The sequence below is a fragment of the Chelmon rostratus genome, chromosome 19 (assembly GCF_017976325.1).
Source record: "Chelmon rostratus isolate fCheRos1 chromosome 19, fCheRos1.pri, whole genome shotgun sequence".
Lineage (NCBI taxonomy): Eukaryota > Metazoa > Chordata > Actinopteri > Chaetodontiformes > Chaetodontidae > Chelmon > Chelmon rostratus.
In genome coordinates, this window is record NC_055676.1 from 4504701 (window position 1) to 4524141 (window position 19441).

The following is a 19441-nucleotide window of genomic DNA, read 5'->3' on the forward strand; positions in this document are numbered from 1 at the left end:
ATCATTTGAAATTTTTATCAAAAACCACTGAAGGAGCAAATTAAAACAGGGAGGAGAGGGGAAAGAGGCTGGTCTAAATAATGAAGAGCCTGACCGCAGTAATCTGACCTAGAGTCTGTGAACTCTGGTGTCAGATATCAGGGACTGGACTGCCGCTGCCTCCACAGGAACAACAAATGATAACACACTTCTTCTTTTTGAGAAAGCTTTGCACTGAAAACACACAATACAGATTTCTATGAAAATATGATGGAGCAGGTTGTGCAATCTAAAGAATATTATTAATTAATATTCTATATTAATTATATATTTTTTATGTAAATACGCATATTTAATGCTGTTCTCCACTGCAGACTGCTACAACACAACAGTGATCTGACCAGCGTTAGCATGTTTTTTTTCTTAATTTGTCAGAATGTCATATATTTGTTGTCGGTTAACTTTGATGGCGTTCACATGTGACAACTCAAAAACAAAATATCTAAATATCCTGAATATAAGCAAAACAATAATATTCATCAAAACACCAATTTAAAGACACAAAACAGGTCAAGTGAAACTAAGTCATCTTTAAGGAAACAAACAACAACACAGATGTATGATTGAAAATAATTCTACTTTCATTTATTTAATGAAACGCTGTTCTGTGGTGTTACATTTAAAATGTTAAGAAACAGTTTCATCGTGGTGTTTCTGATTGAATCAGCACAGGATTCCAATTTTTATTGAAAGGGTTTTTGCAGCCCAGCGTCAACAAGCAGCTCTGTGAGCTACTTTGGTCACTTATTGGTTTAACGAGAATGTGTTAGAGTAGCTGGTTAACATACGAAGAAGAACAACCATTATTATTATTGTATGTGAAAATTTCCAACTTTGGCGCCCTCAAGTGGTGATATCAAAAAAGAGCACCACCAGGCCAACTTGAAGTCACTGAGAAGAATGGGGGGTGAAAGACACACATCGAGTTTCATCGATTTTTACCACGATGGTCCAACTTGTTTTTTTTTTTTTTACAATAAAAAACGATTCCCTCAGAAGATTTACAAATATGTTATCATCATAAAAAGTCAGCGCACAGTGGTTTTAAACTGGAAGAACTGGGCTCATTGCACTTAAGTGTCTGTACCCTGAGCCTCTGACCTCCCTGGACTGAGGGAAAGCAGAAAGACTGGACTTCAGGCCTGCAGTAACCCAAAGACAAACACCTATGGAGCTGCTTCTCAAAACAAGCAGAGTCCGTCAAAAAAAAAAAATCAAATCAGTCCTACATTAATTATCGTTTCAGGTCTGGCAACACATACACTAAAATGCAGAACACAGGGCATCAATTGTAATAGAGCAAAGATGCGACAGCATCCGATTTATGAGAGATGTTAGACATTGAAAGTGGGTCAAATTTCAAGCTGTTACAAAAATCCTACAACGGAGTAGATTATACCCACTTTGCCTCTCTCCATGCTCACAATCACTTACATGCTCTCATCACAACAATACTGAACAGGTCATTCAAGTAAAAACAGACACAAATTGAGACAACCGAAATGATTCAATTCATTAAGTCCTGTCTTTCAATCATTAAAAGGTCCAGTTTAAGTAATTTGGGGTTTTGTTTCACCTCTATGTTTCTCTTGAGTTACCGTGTACCCAGACGGAGGGATTCTGTGTTGTGGTGAGGCAGTGGAGGCATGGAGAGATCATGTGACCCTGAAACAGGGGAATCGAGAGGCAGCCCGGTCATATTGAGAACAGCTGTTTTTAATATCTTCGCAGTCCCGCTGAGTTGCAAGATGTGGGGAAGTCAGCAAAATCCCTGTTACTGGTACATTCATCAGAGGCGTCCAGTGAATCCAAGAAGTTGTCATTCCACAATCCAATGGCCTATATTCTTTAAAAGAGTGGTATATTTCTTCAAACACTCGTACCAGGCCCACAATCCATCACATCAAATAGTTTTCTCTCTTAAAGGGCGATAAGATGTTCTCCATTACTGGAGGACGAACTGCCTCCCCCCGACTTCCTCGAGGCCTTTATAACCCAACATTCCTGTTCTCTCCCCCTCTTCCTACTGGTCATCGTCATATCTCTGGAGCGCATCCTCCAGCTTGGCGGTGATCTTCTGGAAGAAGCCAATCTGCTGACGGAGGTGGTGCTGCATCTGCGAGCGGAAGTCCCGTACACGCGTGCGGTGGAAGTGCTGGATCTCCGCCAGCGTGGCGCAGGAAATGATGTTGCAGCGGTCGTGGAGCTCGCCTTCCTGCTTTGGACAGTCTTTCACCTTGGTCAGCGCACCTGGAAAAAGATGGGGGAGGGAAAAGGAGGAAGAAGACTGAGAAAGTGCAGCAGGTATACGAAAAATATACCCAAATTCAAGCTACAACTTAGAGGATCAAGTCCAGTAAAAAAAACCCAATCCAGAACACAGGAAAATTACTAAAAATGCAGCCTTTATAATGTAGCTATGCTCAAAAGGGTCATACCGTTCACTCCATTTGTCTGGAAAGGGATGGCTAAATTAAATAAAATTATGTAATATTGTTGTTTATATAATATTTCTGTTTTAAGTAACCTTATTGTTCTTACTGTTCTCTTCTGCACTACATAGGTGTTACAAAGACAGAAAATGAATCCTCTTGTGTTTTCTACATAGAATTAGCTTTCTTGAATCTGTAATTTACTTAGGAAGCTACAGCCAGGAGATGGTTAGCTTAACTTTGTGCAAAAGAAACTCAAATGTATGTTTTTAAATTTAGGTTGTTCATGTTAATCAGTGAGCTTTAGAGGGGCTGTTTTAACATTTGGACAGAGCCAGGCTACCTGTTTACCCCTGCTTCCAGTCCTTAAGCTAACTATCTTGTCAGACAGCTAGCCAAGTTTAGCAGGATCAATTTCTTTTATAAACACCATCTACCACAAGCCTAAGAGAAGTGTCTGGGTAAAAGACTGAAGGGGAAGACAGTAGAGACATTTTTTAGAAATGAATCTCAGAGGAACAGTGAAAATGTCATATGACAAATTAGCTGCCTAGCAAAACTCCTGGGAGGTTTTCTTTTATTGCTAGCACAACCCAAGGTCATAAAGGGTTCAAATTCTAAAAACAAGCATTGGAGTCAGAACTCATTTATCTCAGAATATGTACAGCAAACTGTGGGAACATCACTTTTTAACCTATTACATTAGGCTAATGAAGCTAGTGGGACGACGGCTAGCTTGGAGGTATCATCAGGGGAAGCTAGCACAACCTCCACTGGAGGGGAGACAGGCAGGCTAATTTTCCAAGCTGGCCATGACATTTTCTCCATATTACGGAAATGAGCTGGTTATTGCATACGTTTTCTTTGTTTCCTTGCGGTCACCCAAAGCCCAGCAGTGACTCAGACTGTCTAGTGTGACTAAACTTTTTGAGAAGGGGGGGGGACTCGTGAAAAAATGGATAAGGAGGAACTCAAGAGTAGTGAAGGAAATGATGAGCTAGCTGGCACTGCTTCCAGACCTCATTGACCGACAGTCTCTCTGTCTTGGTTTCTCTCTCTCTTTATCTCACACTCGTAAACAAGAAAACACACCATACCTGCACAAGATCTCTAACCGACTGAAATGAACTTGGACTTTGCTCTCCTCGCTGCCAAGGCGATTACGGAGCTGTAATCTGAACTCTTGTACTGTTGGCCTTTGGGAAACTCGTTCAGCTCCATGACGGTCTGCGCCCCCTCTCCCGTATGCACACATACACAGCCCTCCCCTCTTCTCCTTCCTCCTTCCCTTCAACTCACTGTATCACCAGGAAGAAGGAGGAAAAGAGGGAGAAGAAAAGAGGAGGAGGGGAAGCTAATCCTGAGGCTGCTCCATTTTGCATTCCTGCAGTCCCAGGGCAACACAGGACAAGAGGCCCAGGAATCTCCGCTCATTCAAATCAGATGTAGCCTTTGGACCTCACAGACAGAACCGGCAACATCACGCAATTACTGTACAGGGACATTTAGGTCAGCAGAGCTGTCCAACGTAACAGCCCAGCAACTGTTTTTCTAGCTAATCTGTGCTGTAATGTTGACATGTTTTTGTAATTTGGTAATTAGAGAAATGTTCGGCACCGTTTGTGATAATTAGATTATTATTAGGTTTCCTTTTAGGTGGGAAAAAAAGAGAACAGCTTTAAGAAAAGCAGATTTCTTATATGTATTTGCACCAATGCAAAAATCAGCTTTCTCTCAATGAGAGCCCTTCACCAAATTGACAGTTTATGGAAACTTTGACCAAACCAGCCATCTCTTGTTTCACAACATTTCACAACAATGACAGCAGTGCAGATTTTGCATTGTGGGGATGTGTTCATGGCTGTTACTCAGAAGACAAAACAAAGCTTCCTATGTCAGCACTGATGTATTACTCAGAGTCTGTGCCTTTATTCCTCAGCTAGGAGTGATTACATGACCTACCACACGCTCGGTACATTTCATCAATCTTTAGTCTTGAGACTCCCTTTGTATAATCCATGAATTTGATTGTCAATGAATCTGCAACTAAACAGTCATGCAAACAGCAGAAAATGTTGATATGGATGTTGACAATGAAATTTGGTGGAAAGTCGGGCCATGTGCCAAATAATTAATTGGCATAATGATTAGAATTTGATTAAGATCCAAGATTTTTGTTTTCTCACAAAGATTGTTGCCTATGGTTTCCAGATATGAAAGCCGAGCTAGTACCCATGAATGATGACAGTGCTTTGTCTGAGACCGTATGAAAGCAGAAATGATGGTATCATATCCTGTGACATTACTGTGAATTACCTTGAGATCTGTTTGGTTTAACATACTACAAGGAAAGTTTAAATGCTTATGAAGCAGTCTTAGCTGGCTATTTCTATACAATTATGCTTCATTCCTGTCCCTGAGTCCGATTCTCAATGAAATCAAACGCAAAGACTTAGTGCAAGAACACATGAGATGTTTGTGTTTTCCCAGGCAAAGTTTTGCAGTGAGTACTACATTAGCTACTAAAGAGGAAGCAGGAGGAGATTTTTCGAGAATTGCATTTTGATTTTACATTTTGTGGTTATAGCTAATACTGGGGCAGAAAAAGAAAGAAAACAGCTGAAAGGAACAGCAATAAAGCACAGGCAGTTTAATAAGGACCAAGGAACTTCTGTTAGCATGTAACCCTGGTGTATGAATGGTGCTAACATGGTTTTCTTTGTCATATGTTAGCTCATTGCTATGCAAGCTGCAAACAGCTTTGACTAAAAAAGAAACACAGTACAAGCACAAACACAAGCTAAGGTTACGATATGTTAGTTTAGTAAAGGTTTTGGTAAAGTTAGGATAGGTTTGCCTGGCCTGGTTGAGTCATTATGACCCATTCCTGTTTGCATTAATAATGAGGACAAATTCCCCTCATGTGATCATGCTCCACAGAGAGAAATCAATTTATATTTGAACTTATCAGTCAAAACCTCAACAACAGGAGAAGTATCTTCCAGTGCAGCACAAGTAATAGAAATGTTCCAAGACACTCAAAGCTAGAGGCTCTTTCAGGGACAAACAACAATGTGTTAGTTGTCAATCAGAAAGTAGGTGAAATCCCGTCAGTCACAAGGACTATTGGGATTCAGCCTGCGTTTCCATAGTTCGGAGCTGTGATTGTATCTAGAGAACAGAGCTCAGTGGACTATAGAAGCAGTGCCTCTAGGTTTTGGCAAACGTCAGGACTTTGTGTGCCAGGAGCACCTCCCTCCTCCCAACCTGCATGGAACTAACAAGCTAACTCCTCTGCAAGTCCTTTGTACACGTCTGTGCGAGAGTGTGTGTGTGTTTTGTGTTTTCCAGGGAGTGAGTACCGGCTCTCACAGGACCCAGAGTGTTACAATAGTTGGGTTCAGTTTTCAGCCCAGATTGACACGGCAGTTCAGTAAATGAAAACAGATGTTGCAACAGTCAGAATCTGGGTCTCTGTGTCGTCTGCTCTCATGCTGACATGATGAATAGACAGGGAGGCTGCATGCCTTTTGGAACGTCCTTAATAATTTTTTTAATGCAAGGGAAAATAAATAAATCTGAGAGCCTTTTGTTTCAGGGGGGGATTATACAGCCTGCAGCACGGAAACTCAGAGCAAGATGCTTTGCGTTGTTATGATTCAACCCTCCACCCTGCACAGGCATCCACGAGTCCTGACCGCTCGGTCCCTACCAGCTCCAGTTCAAGCTAACCTCTGACCTCCCTGTGAAGAGAAGATGGCTAGGTCCTGCATCTGTTTCATTTCTTGCTAGCCTGTTAGAGGGTTTCATGCATTTTTTAGCAGCAACTCCTTCCATATAGTTCACTGCACGCAGCAGCACTGCCCAGTTTATTTTTTCCAGGCTATGACATGTTTGGTATTTACATCCCACTTTGAAAAAGGCCGAGTGGGAAACAGTTCAGACTCAAACATACACACATACACATACACACTTCCCCACCTTTCTGCACATGGATGATGTCAGGAAAATTGGCCAGGTGTCCTCTGTAGAGGTCCAGCAGGTCAGAAATTGGATCCAAGTCCTGGCGCGGCTGCTCAGCGAAATACTCCCCTATCGCCTCGTAGGCCTCGCCCGTGTCGGCGATGGCTTTGTTCAGGCCCACCGAGTAGGGCTGCTGGTCCAGCTCGAACGCCTGCGCCAGCAGTTTGAAGGACTGCCCGACTTTCTGGTACTCCTTCTTGAACCCTGCCGCCTGTTTGCGAGCGAACTCGTTGATGGTGGTGTTGACGACCACGCTGTTCTCGTCCATCCTCTTAGTGAAGGTCTTGAAGCCTTCGATCTTGCTCTCCACTTCCTGGAGGTCCAGCGGGACAGCCGGCGTGCTGAATGAAAAAGGTGGTCGATTTAAAACTTTGCGGCTACATTTTTAAATTTCTTCACCATTTTTTTTATTCAAGCATGACATCATCGTTATTACACAAAGATGAGAGAGCAGGCGATTCCTCTGTTCTTATCTCATCCTCGCTATCAGCCACTCCCTATGATGAAAGCTTTGGCTATAACACAATGAAACAAGGAAAACTGATAACAGCCTCTTGCTGAAGGGCAAATATGCTCCACTGTTACTTTATACTATTATAAATTGAGTGGACAAAATAACTGGAACATGTGACACATACTACATGTAACCCAACACTGCAAACTTGATTTATACCTCTTTGACATACTATGACCAAAAATATAATCATCTAAGCTGCACAGGGTAGTTCTAAATAAGAATGTATTACAATGCTATTATGCTACAATGCTAAGTATTCCTGTTATTTTGTCCATCAACATCATTAATTTGAAGCTTGCAATACTGTGTGAAGCGCTGTTATTTATGGTTTTGGTGTACCTTCTTTGCCTCAACCTGCTTCATCTTGTCCTTCTACTTCAGCTGTTTCCAAGAATGTATCCCAGCCTTTAACAATCTCCAGAGAAAGGGCTGTAACCTGATATGTTGGCTGCAGATGTAGAGCAAGTGTGTAATAGTGATGACAATAAAGCAACCAGAGTGACAGTTCTTCAAGTTGAAAAGGTGAGAACTATGTCCTACTGAAAACCCCATTGCATTCTGGTTTATTTCCTGCTCTTATTGGTGTTGATGACTACGTTTACAATGGATTTATCCTTGTATGTCTGTTGAAAACTGCTGGAAAATGGTGACTCTCAAGAGAAAAGCCCTGTTCTTGGACTGCAAGAACAGGAGTTGCACAGTAACCCAAAGCCATCTCCACCATTTAAATCTAATCTAGGATTCAAACCTACAACCCCTGCAGTACATAATCCAGTGTCCCACCTGATTGTGAGGAAGAAATTGGCTCCGACCAGCTCATCCCTCTCTGCCTTCCTCTTTCCCTGTTTCCAGGCCTTTTCATCTGCCCCGCACGTCAGGAAATGCTGGAAGACGTCACAGTGTGCCAGCACGGGGTGGCTGGTCATGTGGTTCATCCACCAGATCAGCCCCTTTCTCCGCTTGGAGATGAAGTCCTCCTCAAAGCGGCCAGTGGCCTGCTTCTCTGGCAGGTGGGGCACAGAGATGACCGGGAAACGCTCCACGAGCCGAGCGTACAGCCAGTCGAAGTGTTTATACCTGCAGGGGAGATGGAAGAGGAGGCGGGGAGGGAGAAGGTACCGGGAAAGGGAATGAGGGAGGTTAGGAAGTGAGGTAATGGCAGGAAAATGTAGTGAGAAAGAGTGAAAACGAAGGGGAGTGTAAAAAAAGTTTTCCCAGCAGGACTGAAATGTAAGGGAGTGAGTGCTGGTTTGAAATGACAGACTTACTGACAGGGAAACAATGTAAAAGGTGCAGAGGGAATCTGAGAAAGGAAAGGGGAGATTCCTGAGGACTCCAGACGGCAAGAGGCCACAGTCAGCTCTGTTTTTGCCATTTTGTGGGAACAATTGTGGCCACAGGAAAAGCCACAGAAACATTTATTCTAAGTGTGTGTGGGGGCCGGGGGATCCGGTGAAGGAATAAGGACAGTTTAGAAACCCTCAAAGCAGGAGAAGGAGGAGGAAGAGGAGGAGGAAGACAGCCTGTACCTGCGGTTGACTTGTACATTGGTGTGCGTTGGGGTCAGGCCGTAGGACATGTAGCTCTTCATGCCTTTGAACTTGGTCTGCTTGGTGGGGTCGTCAATGGTGCACGTGAATGGGTACGGGTCCTCCTGCCACTCTGGCCCATGCTTCCCCATCACCACGCAGATCCTGTCCCCGTCCTTTACCAAAGCAGACGCCTCCCCGAGCAGGAAGGCCTCCCCTCCGGATTTGACGAAGGTGGAGAACCTGTTGAGGTTCCTCCCCACCGTTGCAGAGCTCTTGGCCTGATGCTGATGCTGCTGGGTGCTCTCACGCCGCCCAGGCAAGGAGGAGGTCACCGGGTACAGGGGGGGCGTGCTGCCGAGACCCTGAGGCACTTCGGTCGCGGGCGAGCTGTCGTCCCAGTCGTCGTCCCAGTCGTCGTCACTGCCCTGGCTGGTGTGGAAGCTGCCTCCGGCACTGCCACTGCTACCAGCCCCGAGTCCTCTCTGGGACTGGGCGTCCGAGGACGTGCAGGAGGCGTGGGTGGGGGTCTGGGCTTTGGTTTTGATGGGCGAGGAGAAGCCGTTGTTGTTGGCGTTGGAGGTGATGTGGTCCCTGATGATCTCCACATAGGAGGCAGGGAAGAGGCCAGCCTCCCCCCTGCTGTTCTCCCCCTCCAGCCAGCCCTCCAGCTCCTCCTCGTTGAACAGAGTCACCAGCTCGTTCTCTGTTATGGAGATCTCTCCTGGGTTTTCAGAGTGGAAGTCATACAGCACTCTGGCCTTTAACGCCATAATTTCAGATTTATATCACTTGTATCTGCGCCTTGTCTTTCACTCGCAAACTCGCCCCAACAACTTGCTTCTCTTCCCGGAATAAACCTTTAAGACCTCTGTGAAACTTGGATTGGGTTTAGATGGCGCACCGGCAGCGGCAGCAACAACTGGGCGATTTTTCCACTTCAGTCAAAAGCTTGTACACGAGATCGGTGCGTAAAAGAACAAGACCAGAAGCACAGAGGCTTGTGTCCGACACCCACCTCCTCTCTCCGCTCCTCTCTGCGGGTTCAAATATCATTTGTTTCCATGCAGATCTTAATCCAGGTCGGAAAACGCGCAGGAAACCAGCTGTTACGGGCTGTTTTCTCTCCAAGGGTAGATGCCGGTTGGAGTTTGAAGTTGACCAACTTGCGACGGCTTTGTCGCCGCTTCTTTCCTCCAGATAAGCCGGGGGAAAGTCCTTTTTTCCCCCTCCTCTCCCCGAGATGCTTGTAAGTTCAAGGCACCAGTCCTAACACGTAGTAGACTGGCTGACTAACGGAGGGTGGAGCCAGGAGCGAGTTCAGTCAAGTCACTGAAATCACACATGGAAAAAAAAAACCCGCACAAGCTGGTCTTTAAAGCTCCATCTGCGGGTGCACAATTCATCGACTGTGTTGGAACATGCCTCAAAATCAATAGCTGCACAGTAATTTATCAAATCCCGATTGCATTATCTCACCAATTATTTGAAGATTATTGACCAATCATGTCACGAGTTTAGATGATATCTGGTATCTGCACTGAAAGTTCAATTTGGGTTTTCTGAAAATGACCCACGTTTAAAATAAGTCCTACATGTCTGTAAGGAAAACACGCAGGGAACTATTTAACCATTTAGAGGGACCTAGAGGCCGATTCCTTTTCCAACATGCATCACATTTTCTCCACTGGAAGGGCCCCTATTGGTGCACTGACTCCATTTTTCTTCAATTCTTCATGAAGAAGAGGGAGAAGATGACATTTTAAGATTTTTTAGAATCAGAATCACTTCATTTGCCACGCGTGCATTGTAAGTTAAATAGAGAGGAATTATATGGAGTTATTAATAATAAAATATGCTACATTTGCACATGTTACACAGTCCAAGCAGATATTGCACATACAGCAGAGTGCTTATTACACTGCATGCCACAAACTGTGTGTGTGTGTGTGTACGTGCATTACTCATATTGTGGGGACAAAAGGCAAGTCCCCAGTATATAAATCATTATATTTTAGAGTGAAGACTTGGGCTAAGTTCAGGCTATGGTTAGGTTTTTTTAAGTTATTGGCTTAGGGTTAGGCAAGTAGTGGCTATGGTTATAGTTGGGGTAAGTTACGTGTGTGTGTGTGTGTGTGTGCGTGTGTGTGTGTGTTCAGTTAACAAGGGAAGCGAATGTTTTTCTGGAAAAACCTTAACGTTAAACGTTATTACTCACAGCAGAGTATTTCTGTATAAAACATATGTGGAGGTGATCTTTGCTTTTGGTGCTGTGCAACTTTAATTATCATACGCCCTTAAAAATATGTTTCCTTTGTTCTTCCTACATGTCTTCCCACAGAAGTTTAATTCTGTAATGTAGCCCAAGGATAGGAGTCACTTTAACAGCTTGTTGTCTTGCAATTAAACTGCATCTTAAATAAAAGCTGTAAACACTTTTATTAGGCTGCAATGAAGTGACAGAATCAGTTACAGATGCATGTTTAATTTTGTTATATAAGTTTTTTTCTTCCATGTCACATCTCTTCAGTAAAATGTGATCAAGGTCAAAAAGCCCTAATTGTTTGCTTAGCCTGCAGCTGAATGTATTACAAATTTAGCTTTTTTCTATTTAGCTTTCTTTCTTCTATGTCACATCTCCCCCCCAAAAAGATGAATTTGAACTACCCTTTGCTTTAAATAGCAATTTGTGTCTAACATGGTTAGCTCAATAAACTAATTACAAATTCTTAAAAGGACATCCGCTCCTTCCCCACGGAAAACCAAAGAATCTATGAATATGCAAATGTTGTTTATTTCAGAAGTTCAATAGCTGGGTCCAAGATGTCTCCTACTTCAGTGAGAAGTCCAGTCTCAGTGTATTTGCACCAGAGGCTTCACGTTTCTACATCACACTTGTGTAAGGTCCCACTAAACCACATTTGGCTTCCAAACTAGTTATGCTGCCACTGCTGCTTTTTCCTTTTTTTTTGAGAAATATGGTAATACATTTAAAATTGATTTTATTACTTCTTTGCCCAAAAATGCAGGGTAGACACCAAAACCTTCAAAACAAAGTAATATTTTAGGCTACTAGAATTGTTCTCAGAGGATTCCCTGTTTCATTAATTGTTATATTATATTATATTATATTATATTATATTATATTATATTATATTATATTGAGGTGCGTTGATGCACCTTGGCCACCAGAGGTCACTGTTACATCACACAGTGGGGGGACACGACAGTTCATCCTCCTGTCCAGCTGCTGGCAGTAAAGCGACTTTCACGCTGGATTCTGGCGATATTAAACCTTCCAGACAAAGACTGTAATAATTAAACAAATCCCTGTACCTATGATATGATATTTATGATGATTAATCAAGCGTTATTTGCGTCCTAACAGGATTAATAGTCGCCTCCGCGTGAAAGCGGCCGACACATGCGGAGTCAGTGAGGACAACGCGATGATGTGAAACGCGTCTGGACTTGTAACTTCTAGTCAAAAAGGTAAATATGAGACATGTTGATGGGCTGGAGGAGCTTTGTTCTTGTGCTGATGCATTGTGGTTTGCCTGCAGACAGATGTGACAGACGTGCGGGCAGTCTGATGATGAAGGCGTCTCCTGGGTTGGATGGTTGGACGCTAGTTTGAAGTGAGTGTTGAGTGTGTCGCTCGTGCTGCTGCGCGCGGTCGTCTGAGCGCGTATGCGCGGACAGAGATGAGCGCATTGGCCTGTTGTGTAAAGCTGTGGCTCCTACAAAAAGGCTTGTTAACTGTTTCTGTGACGCTCAGCTACCTGTTCTAAAGTAATTTAAAGGTTTTAGTAGTGCAGCGATTTTGGGACCAGAATTACAAAAAGGAAACTTCATAAAAACCAGACTTGTTAGAATAACTCCTCCTCTTGATGAAGCTGTGAGGTTCATACAATCGAAGTTACAGCCAAGCAGCAGGAGAACCTAAAGACTCCAAATATGTCTGATTTGTGATAGGGCTGCAATGATTAATCGATTAGTCGATCAAGAGAAAATTAACTGACCAAAATGGACTCTTTTGATAATAATCAGTTTAGTCATTCTGTGTGCTGTGTGGGTTCCTGCTTCTCAAAAGCGAAAATGAATTCTTTTCTCTGTCACACATGATAATAAACTGAATCCCTTTGGGTTTTGGACTGTTGGTCGCACCAAAACAAGACATTTTAAGACCTTGGGTTGTGGAAAAATATGATATATTTATTTTTTTTAACTCATTTTTGACATTTCATAGACAAAGCCATTAATTGATACCTTGGAAAGTACTCGTCAGAATAATTGATAATAAATAATCGTTAGTTGCAGCCCTAATTTATCCTGACACTTATCGCAAGTCTCGGTTTATTCCATATTTATTTGAGGTGGTGTTTGGACTTCCTTTAAGCCCTGCAGTGTTTTTAGCAAACCTGAACTCAAGAGCACCATAGCTGAGTTCAAGTAGATCTCAGGACCAGGCCCATTGAAGCTCAGGTCTTACTAACCCACCCATGCTTCAGGCTGTAGACACCTTTTACCTCTCTCTCTTCTGTAGGTTTCTGTCATGTCCAACCCGGTTCAGACCACCTCTGATGGTCTGTGTAAACTCGTCCGCTGGGCTCACAGCCACGGCACCATCTGCAACCTCATCCCCAGCCTGCAGCACCTCACCTGTGGCTCTTACGTGCTGACTCCAGAACCAGGTCCCCATGGCGGCAGCGTCCCCGTCGCCGTGTGGGGTTGTGGCGCTGGACACGCCTACCACTGGCCCCTCAGTGACCATAGCAATGGCTGCGAGGGCTCAGCGAATAAAAGCCAGGGCCAGGAGAGGTTTGTTGGAGGGCGTCCGTCCAATAAGGTAGACTAGAGATTTAAGGTATTTTGTCTGTCTTGTAACATTTCTGTCAAAAACTTGTAGTCTTCAAACCCAAGTCAAGACAACACTCATCATCATCATTGTCATCATCATGACCTCACCCCATGCTGATTAAATCCATTCTCTCTTTCTTACCAGTTGACAGTGAGGCCGTCTTGTGACCTCTCTTGTAGCGAAGCTGCATCAGAGGGGGAGGAGTTCAGCAGCCGGCTGTTCGACATTGCTGGATGTGATTCCTCGGCCACTGACGAAGATGGCGACTACGAGCCCCGCCCATCCAGGAAAAGAGGCGTGGCACCTGTCGGAGGAGCTGCGGGGAAGAAGGTCAAACAGGAAGCAACCTCAGCAGAGGATTATGACACTGCTGCCAACATCACTAGCATGGGGCTAGCAGTGACAGCCGCTGTCGATGTTTCGCAGGATTGTCGGGCGCCAAGCGCACACTCTCAAATCACGCACACACTGTTGCCTAACAAGCCCCTCACACCCTGCCCTCAGCCCAGGAATGGACAGGACCCAGGGTGTGAGGGATCAGTGAACCCAGGGATGGAGCCGCTGGTAGGAGGCAGCTGCATGACAGGGACCACGGACCAGGCCGAGAGACGCAGCTCTGCCACAGGGCCTACAGAGAAGATGGCAGGTAGAGTTTTGTTGTAAGGCTTGGAAAAACATGCAAAGACAGAGCCTGCATGTTTTGATTTGACTTTTGTGTGTGTGTGTCACTGCCAATAAAACTTCATGTGTGTTTGCATCCAGCTGTCTGCCCTCCTGTTGCTCACTGTCTGCGGGTGTCTGTGTGAATGTGCAGGCGGGCAGAATGAGCTGGAGAAGCTGCGAGAGTTACTGTGTGCCGAACGCAGCCGCAACCAGCAGATGACAGAGATCATCTCCGGTCTGAAGCAGGACAAACAGCTGCTGCAGCATGAACTCACTAAAAAAGCCGAACTCATCTGTGACTTCCTGCAGGACAAACTGAGGCCAGGTAGAGTTTGGGTTGAGAATCCACCCGCTGATGAATAACGTGACTAAAATAATTCAGCAGTTCGTTGCCTCTTTAAAATAAAACCATCTATTTTTGTGTAGTATCATTCAGGCAAAATTTCCATTTAAATTGCCTCCCATAAGAGTGATGAAGATATAAATAAAACAGATGCAAACAGTAAGAAAAGAAACAATAAAAGAGGTAATGCTGATGACAACAGTAGTGGTAGAATAAAAAAGTAGAATGAATTAGTAAATGAAGCAGTAGACTAGAACTCTAGACCTTGGCAGGAAACTTATGGAAGTCCAGGAGTGCCAAAATCCAAAGAAAACAATATAAAAATAAAAGTAAAATGCCCATGTACCATGTGCTCCAAGCTATAATATGGAGCTAATACCTTTCTCTTTCTGCTCCGTATTACATTTTATTGCCATCTTATGATTCAGAATCTGCATTTTTGTATCTCTAACTCTAGAGAAGAGGCGGACTCGTTGCTCTAATCAGATGGAACCAGGAAGTTCACACATGACCTCTGCTGATGATGTGGCAGGTTTCGATTCGTCGACACTGTTTGACTCGTTTGAGGAAATGGAGCTTCACCCTCTGGAGCGCCACAGGACCCTGAAGAGCAAGAGGAGCCGGGACGGAGAAAACACCCGAGTCAGGAGTAAGGATGTTACAAGGAAGATCAACCGCTCTGTAACACTGATACCAGTCATACTGTGGTTATAAGCACCCACAGAGTGGCATGTTTGGTTATTACTAAATATTGCACTCGTTTGCTTTTTCTATGTGCTGATGGGTCTCTCCCTATTTTCCCTGTACGTCTCCTCTCCAGTGAAAAACGTGGTGGGTGTGATAGCGCGCTACATGGCAGCCCTTCAGGAGTTTCGCCGCAGCGTTTCCATGAAGGTGGCCTTCGACCGGGTCGGCGTGGACCGCAACACCATCTCCCGCACTGCGGCCATAGCTGAGCTCAGCCTGGCCGCTCCGGAGGTCTTTCACGCACTGGCGCCGTGGGATGAGAAGGAGGAGACGCTGGCACATTATGCCCACCGCTGCCGACAGGCGATGGATGACAACATTAAGGCCAAGATCAAAACGATGAAGTCCAAAGGGGAACTGCTGCCCATTGTGTCAAAGTGACAGACATAGATAGTGTGCTGACTGAATCAGAGGCCTACCATGCACACTTCTTGAACAAAATTCAACATCAAGCACCCTGTCAAAGAAAAAGCTCACCCTGGGATTCTCCTATCCAACCATCTGAGTCTGTGTTGGTCAGTTTATCACAACATTTTTACAACCTCGTGTACTTCTGATCATCATGTGGCTGCATTCCATTCTGGCCACACTTCTGCTACTGCGGGTGTAGAAATAAGTCTTTCTGCCTCCCTTCCAATGGATTTCTCCTCGTATGGTTGTGAAAGAATAAGCTCTTGTTCTTCAATTCTCCAAACTGTCGCCACAACTGTCAGCCATTATTTAATGCGGCAATCACGGCAGCTCAGAATTAATTATAATCAAGTTCCAACTTTTGAAAGTAACAGTAATAAGTAGTAGGTAACTTCTGTTGGGGTCACTCAAACCACTATATTATTATGTGGCTCTGCCTTTGATGTTCTGATCAATAAGGGACTTTTTTTTTTTAATTCAAGATTCACTGGCTCAAAAAATGTTTTTTATGCATGGTGATATGCAGTCATTTTGTTGCATGTGTTGTTTTGTGTGCTGCCAACCACTGATTTACAATAAACCACTAAGAACAGTGAGAATTATTGAGCTAAGCAAGTCTTATTTCGTGCTCGAGAGGAAAAGACAATAGGCCTGCATTTAGACCTTCCATACCCTTTTTTATGCTTGCAAGAATAAAAACTTGGATTTAATATACATATATACAACTGAATGTAATAGCTTTATTATCCAAATGCATTACAAATGTAAAAAACCTGACAAAATGTGCATTTTAAAGCCATGTGATTAGATCCATAATAGGCAACAGAGCGGGATAGCATTTACAGTATTTGTGCAGAGTTTGTTTTGAGTCCCTGGACAACTTCACAGAATATTTCACAGCCATCTGGAACCGTCTTCTGACCATTTGAAAGCTTTCCTAAATTCAGCAGCCAACTTGTTAATCTGGAAAATGTAGAAATGAAAGGTTCACACTCCCCTGAGATAGTTTACAACACGACAAACAACTGTCCATTAATCACAGGCTTAAAAGAGGAAAGATGTACATGCATGTCGTTTCAGAAACTTCGTCTCAAACCGGGCAGCAGGAGGGGAACAAGTGGTAAAAAGGTCATGACTCAGGCTCCAGGCGTGGAAGGACGGGGAGGATGAGGTTGCCGAAGGAGGAGTCCTGAGTGATGAAGAAGCCTGATGAGTGTGCGTGTGCATGCTGCAAGAGAAGGTAAAGGTTTGTATGAAGAGTTTCTATTGACAATCACCATCTAATAGCCGCACTGAATAAACAAACAAGATACAGCGTATGTTTAGAGTTGCTGGTTTTGTTACCTTTGGACAAGAGCTAGGCTAACTGTTTCCCCCTGTTTCCAGTCATTGTGCTAAGATAAGCTAACCACCTGCTGGCCGTAGCGTCATATTTAACCGACAGACATGAGAGTGGTACTGATCTTCTCATACACATGGCAAGAAAGTAAAGGAGTGTGAAGAGAGTTAAGAGAATGAAGACAAAGCCTAGTAGCCATGGAGAGAACAACAATCCCTTTTTAATGTAGAGAATGTAGGAGGTGTTAGTTTAGCTGAAGTTTTTACAACTCTCTCTGTCAAACAATGATTTTAACACCTGTATTAAGCAGGTGACTGGCATTGAGCTGGGATTCAAACACAAACCTGTGACTCGTTACTGGTGCCTTTGTGATTGTGATTTACAAAATAAAAAAAACTGCATCAGTCTTTTCAAAATCAGTCTCAAATATCATGAAAATAGGGCAGACATCAAACACAGGAAAACTCACCAACACTGAATGAAGACCTGACTGGATATTTACAACACCATCATCATTAGAGTAAGACAACAGAATCATCAACATAAGAATGTTCATGTACAGTTCATTTCAATCAGTAATAATTTGTTGTTCTCCTTCCTCATATCCTGCAGGATATGAACCTGCATCTGGGTTTGTCTGTTTCTGTCTCACCTGCAGGGCAGCCTTCTGCTGGGCAGCGATGTGCTGCTGCTCTATGTTGTCCCTGAACTCCTTCAGGCTCGGTCTGGAAAGCGAGATGCTACAGGACGAGAGGGCGAGAACAGAAGAAGACAGCTTATAATGCTGACGTGTATAATACATGCTAAAATATACAATGACACACAGTATCAGCGGTTACTTTCCCCCACTAAACGGTTTCTCTGGGGTTTTCTGAGAGATGACTCCCGTTACCCTCCGAGCCTGAACACTGTCCCTACCTGGCTCCAGGTGTGTTCATGGACTGATTCTGCATCAGCCGCCTCCTCTCCTTCTCCAGCTCCGCCAGGATTGCCACCCGTGTCTTGTTCGAGAAGGCTGGACGGAGGAAAAAGAAGGGGAAGAGACAGAGAGAGGGACAGAACAAGCTGTGTCAGCTAACATTGCTTGCTTCATCAAATCATTTTGAGTACTTGGGGATGATTGTGTTGATAACTGCGATTATATACACACACATACGTACAAATTGCCTTGTTGAGTCGCATAGATATAGAGAGAAAAGGGATAACATTAAACATTATCTCGCTGAGTCATTTAATATTTTACACAGTAGACTATGTAGGATTATAAAGACATTTTTTTCGCTGTAAATATTTATTAAGGGGCACCATTAGAGACAAGCTATATTAGCTTGGTAGCTGTATTTCCTAAAGAGGAACCACGGAGCAAAATGCTTTCAAGGGGTGCAGATTTCATAGCTGCGCCCCTGGAATCAGTACTTCCAGATAGCTTGACAAAGACAATGAACTTTAATGTCAACATTGTCTGTCCCAAAACAAAAAATTACCTTGTCCTGGAGGGTTAGCAGCCATGTCGGAGCAGGTAGCAAGAGGCAGGTCAAAATTACAAACCACAGAAAGGACTATATTAATGGTTTAGCTTAAAATGTATTTGCTTCTGTTTCCTTCCGCCCCACTAGTGGATAACAGACAACGATAAAAGTCCCCCCCCGACGATAAATGTAACTTAAATTTGAGCGTAATAAATTACACAGAACTTTCTTTTGTACACTACTGTAACAGCCACTGAACGTTTAAAATAACGATAAAACTCCTGACTATGTACGGGTGATCAGTCGCATTGTGCCTCTCGAGACCGTGTACCGGTTTCCAGTGAGGGAGGTAGGATAGATAGGAGTGAAAAGACGATGTCTTACTCTGCGCCTACTTCCGGTAACCAAAAATGTTATCACAACACATGAGGCACAAAGGCGAGCAAATGAGCATGATGACAGTATATTACCTAAAAAATACTTATAAAAATAGAACCAACTCTTTAAATTAATCCGGATATATTTAGAGTGCATGTGAAAAATATACACACATAGGAATTCAAATTCTAATTGCTTCCTCAAATATGGCATTTATATGTTCAATTCAATGAGCAAATTTGTCCATTGGTAATCGCATGGTCTTATGCACAAATGATCCAAAATCTGCCCCCTGAAAACTACCTGATTCAAATGATGAATGAATTATTGACTTTGCTAACCTGGTGACTAAAATGCCTAACTTAGGGTCTGCTTGCTAAATTGTTCCTGAGTTAAAGAGAATAAACAAATAACAAGTTAACTAAGGAGCTAAAAATTCTGCCCCATGTCATGCAATCAAGAGATCCAGCTGAAAGCTCTGAAAAAAAACTTGTGTGTAAACCTTGAGTTAAAGAGTTAAACATCCTTAATTGTAATTTCATTCATAATTCATTTTATATTGACTGTTTTTTAAATGCTGCTTCCATATTTTTGTGTGCTTCAAGCTAAAAAAGTTGATAAAAATGACCAGGGTTCAATCTAACAGTTCACTCGCCTGTCAATAGACGATCTTTAGTCTTTAACTCGTCG

General features: G+C 43.5%; 3 protein-coding genes across 5 annotated transcripts; 1 reads left to right on the plus strand and 2 right to left on the minus strand.

Annotated features, from left to right (window-relative positions):
* Positions 1–974: 974 nt before the first annotated feature.
* On the minus strand, positions 975–9793 carry LOC121623415 (sorting nexin-18-like). Its single transcript, XM_041960689.1, has 4 exons — positions 8541–9793; positions 7795–8088; positions 6453–6835; positions 975–2289 (listed from the first exon to the last, which is right to left on the minus strand). Exons 1-4 carry the CDS (start codon positions 9311–9313, stop codon positions 2063–2065), a joined length of 1677 nt encoding a protein of 558 aa, XP_041816623.1. The 5' UTR covers positions 9314–9793; the 3' UTR covers positions 975–2062.
* A 2056-nt stretch (positions 9794–11849) lies between these two features.
* Positions 11850–16043, plus strand: LOC121623492. 2 transcript variants are annotated; one of them, XM_041960773.1, is made up of 7 exons: positions 11850–12032; positions 12104–12178; positions 13087–13389; positions 13546–14047; positions 14216–14389; positions 14865–15056; positions 15228–16043. In XM_041960773.1, exons 3-7 carry the CDS (start codon positions 13096–13098, stop codon positions 15533–15535), a joined length of 1470 nt encoding a protein of 489 aa, XP_041816707.1. In that variant the 5' UTR covers positions 11850–12032; positions 12104–12178; positions 13087–13095; the 3' UTR covers positions 15536–16043. The 2 variants fall into 2 exon arrangements, with proteins under 2 accessions (XP_041816707.1, XP_041816708.1); XM_041960774.1 differs by having other exon boundaries at positions 11850–12178.
* A 233-nt stretch (positions 16044–16276) lies between these two features.
* On the minus strand, positions 16277–18707 carry LOC121623384 (ints3 and nabp interacting protein). Of its 2 annotated transcripts, XR_006007822.1 has the most exons (5): positions 18389–18707; positions 17823–17919; positions 17557–17644; positions 16630–16793; positions 16277–16528 (listed from the first exon to the last, which is right to left on the minus strand). XR_006007822.1 is itself a non-coding variant. In XM_041960655.1 (4 exons), exons 1-4 carry the CDS (start codon positions 18411–18413, stop codon positions 16695–16697), a joined length of 309 nt encoding a protein of 102 aa, XP_041816589.1. In that variant the 5' UTR covers positions 18414–18707; the 3' UTR covers positions 16277–16694. The 2 variants fall into 2 exon arrangements, 1 of the variants encoding a protein (XP_041816589.1); XM_041960655.1 differs by having other exon boundaries at positions 16277–16793.
* Positions 18708–19441: the final 734 nt, after the last annotated feature.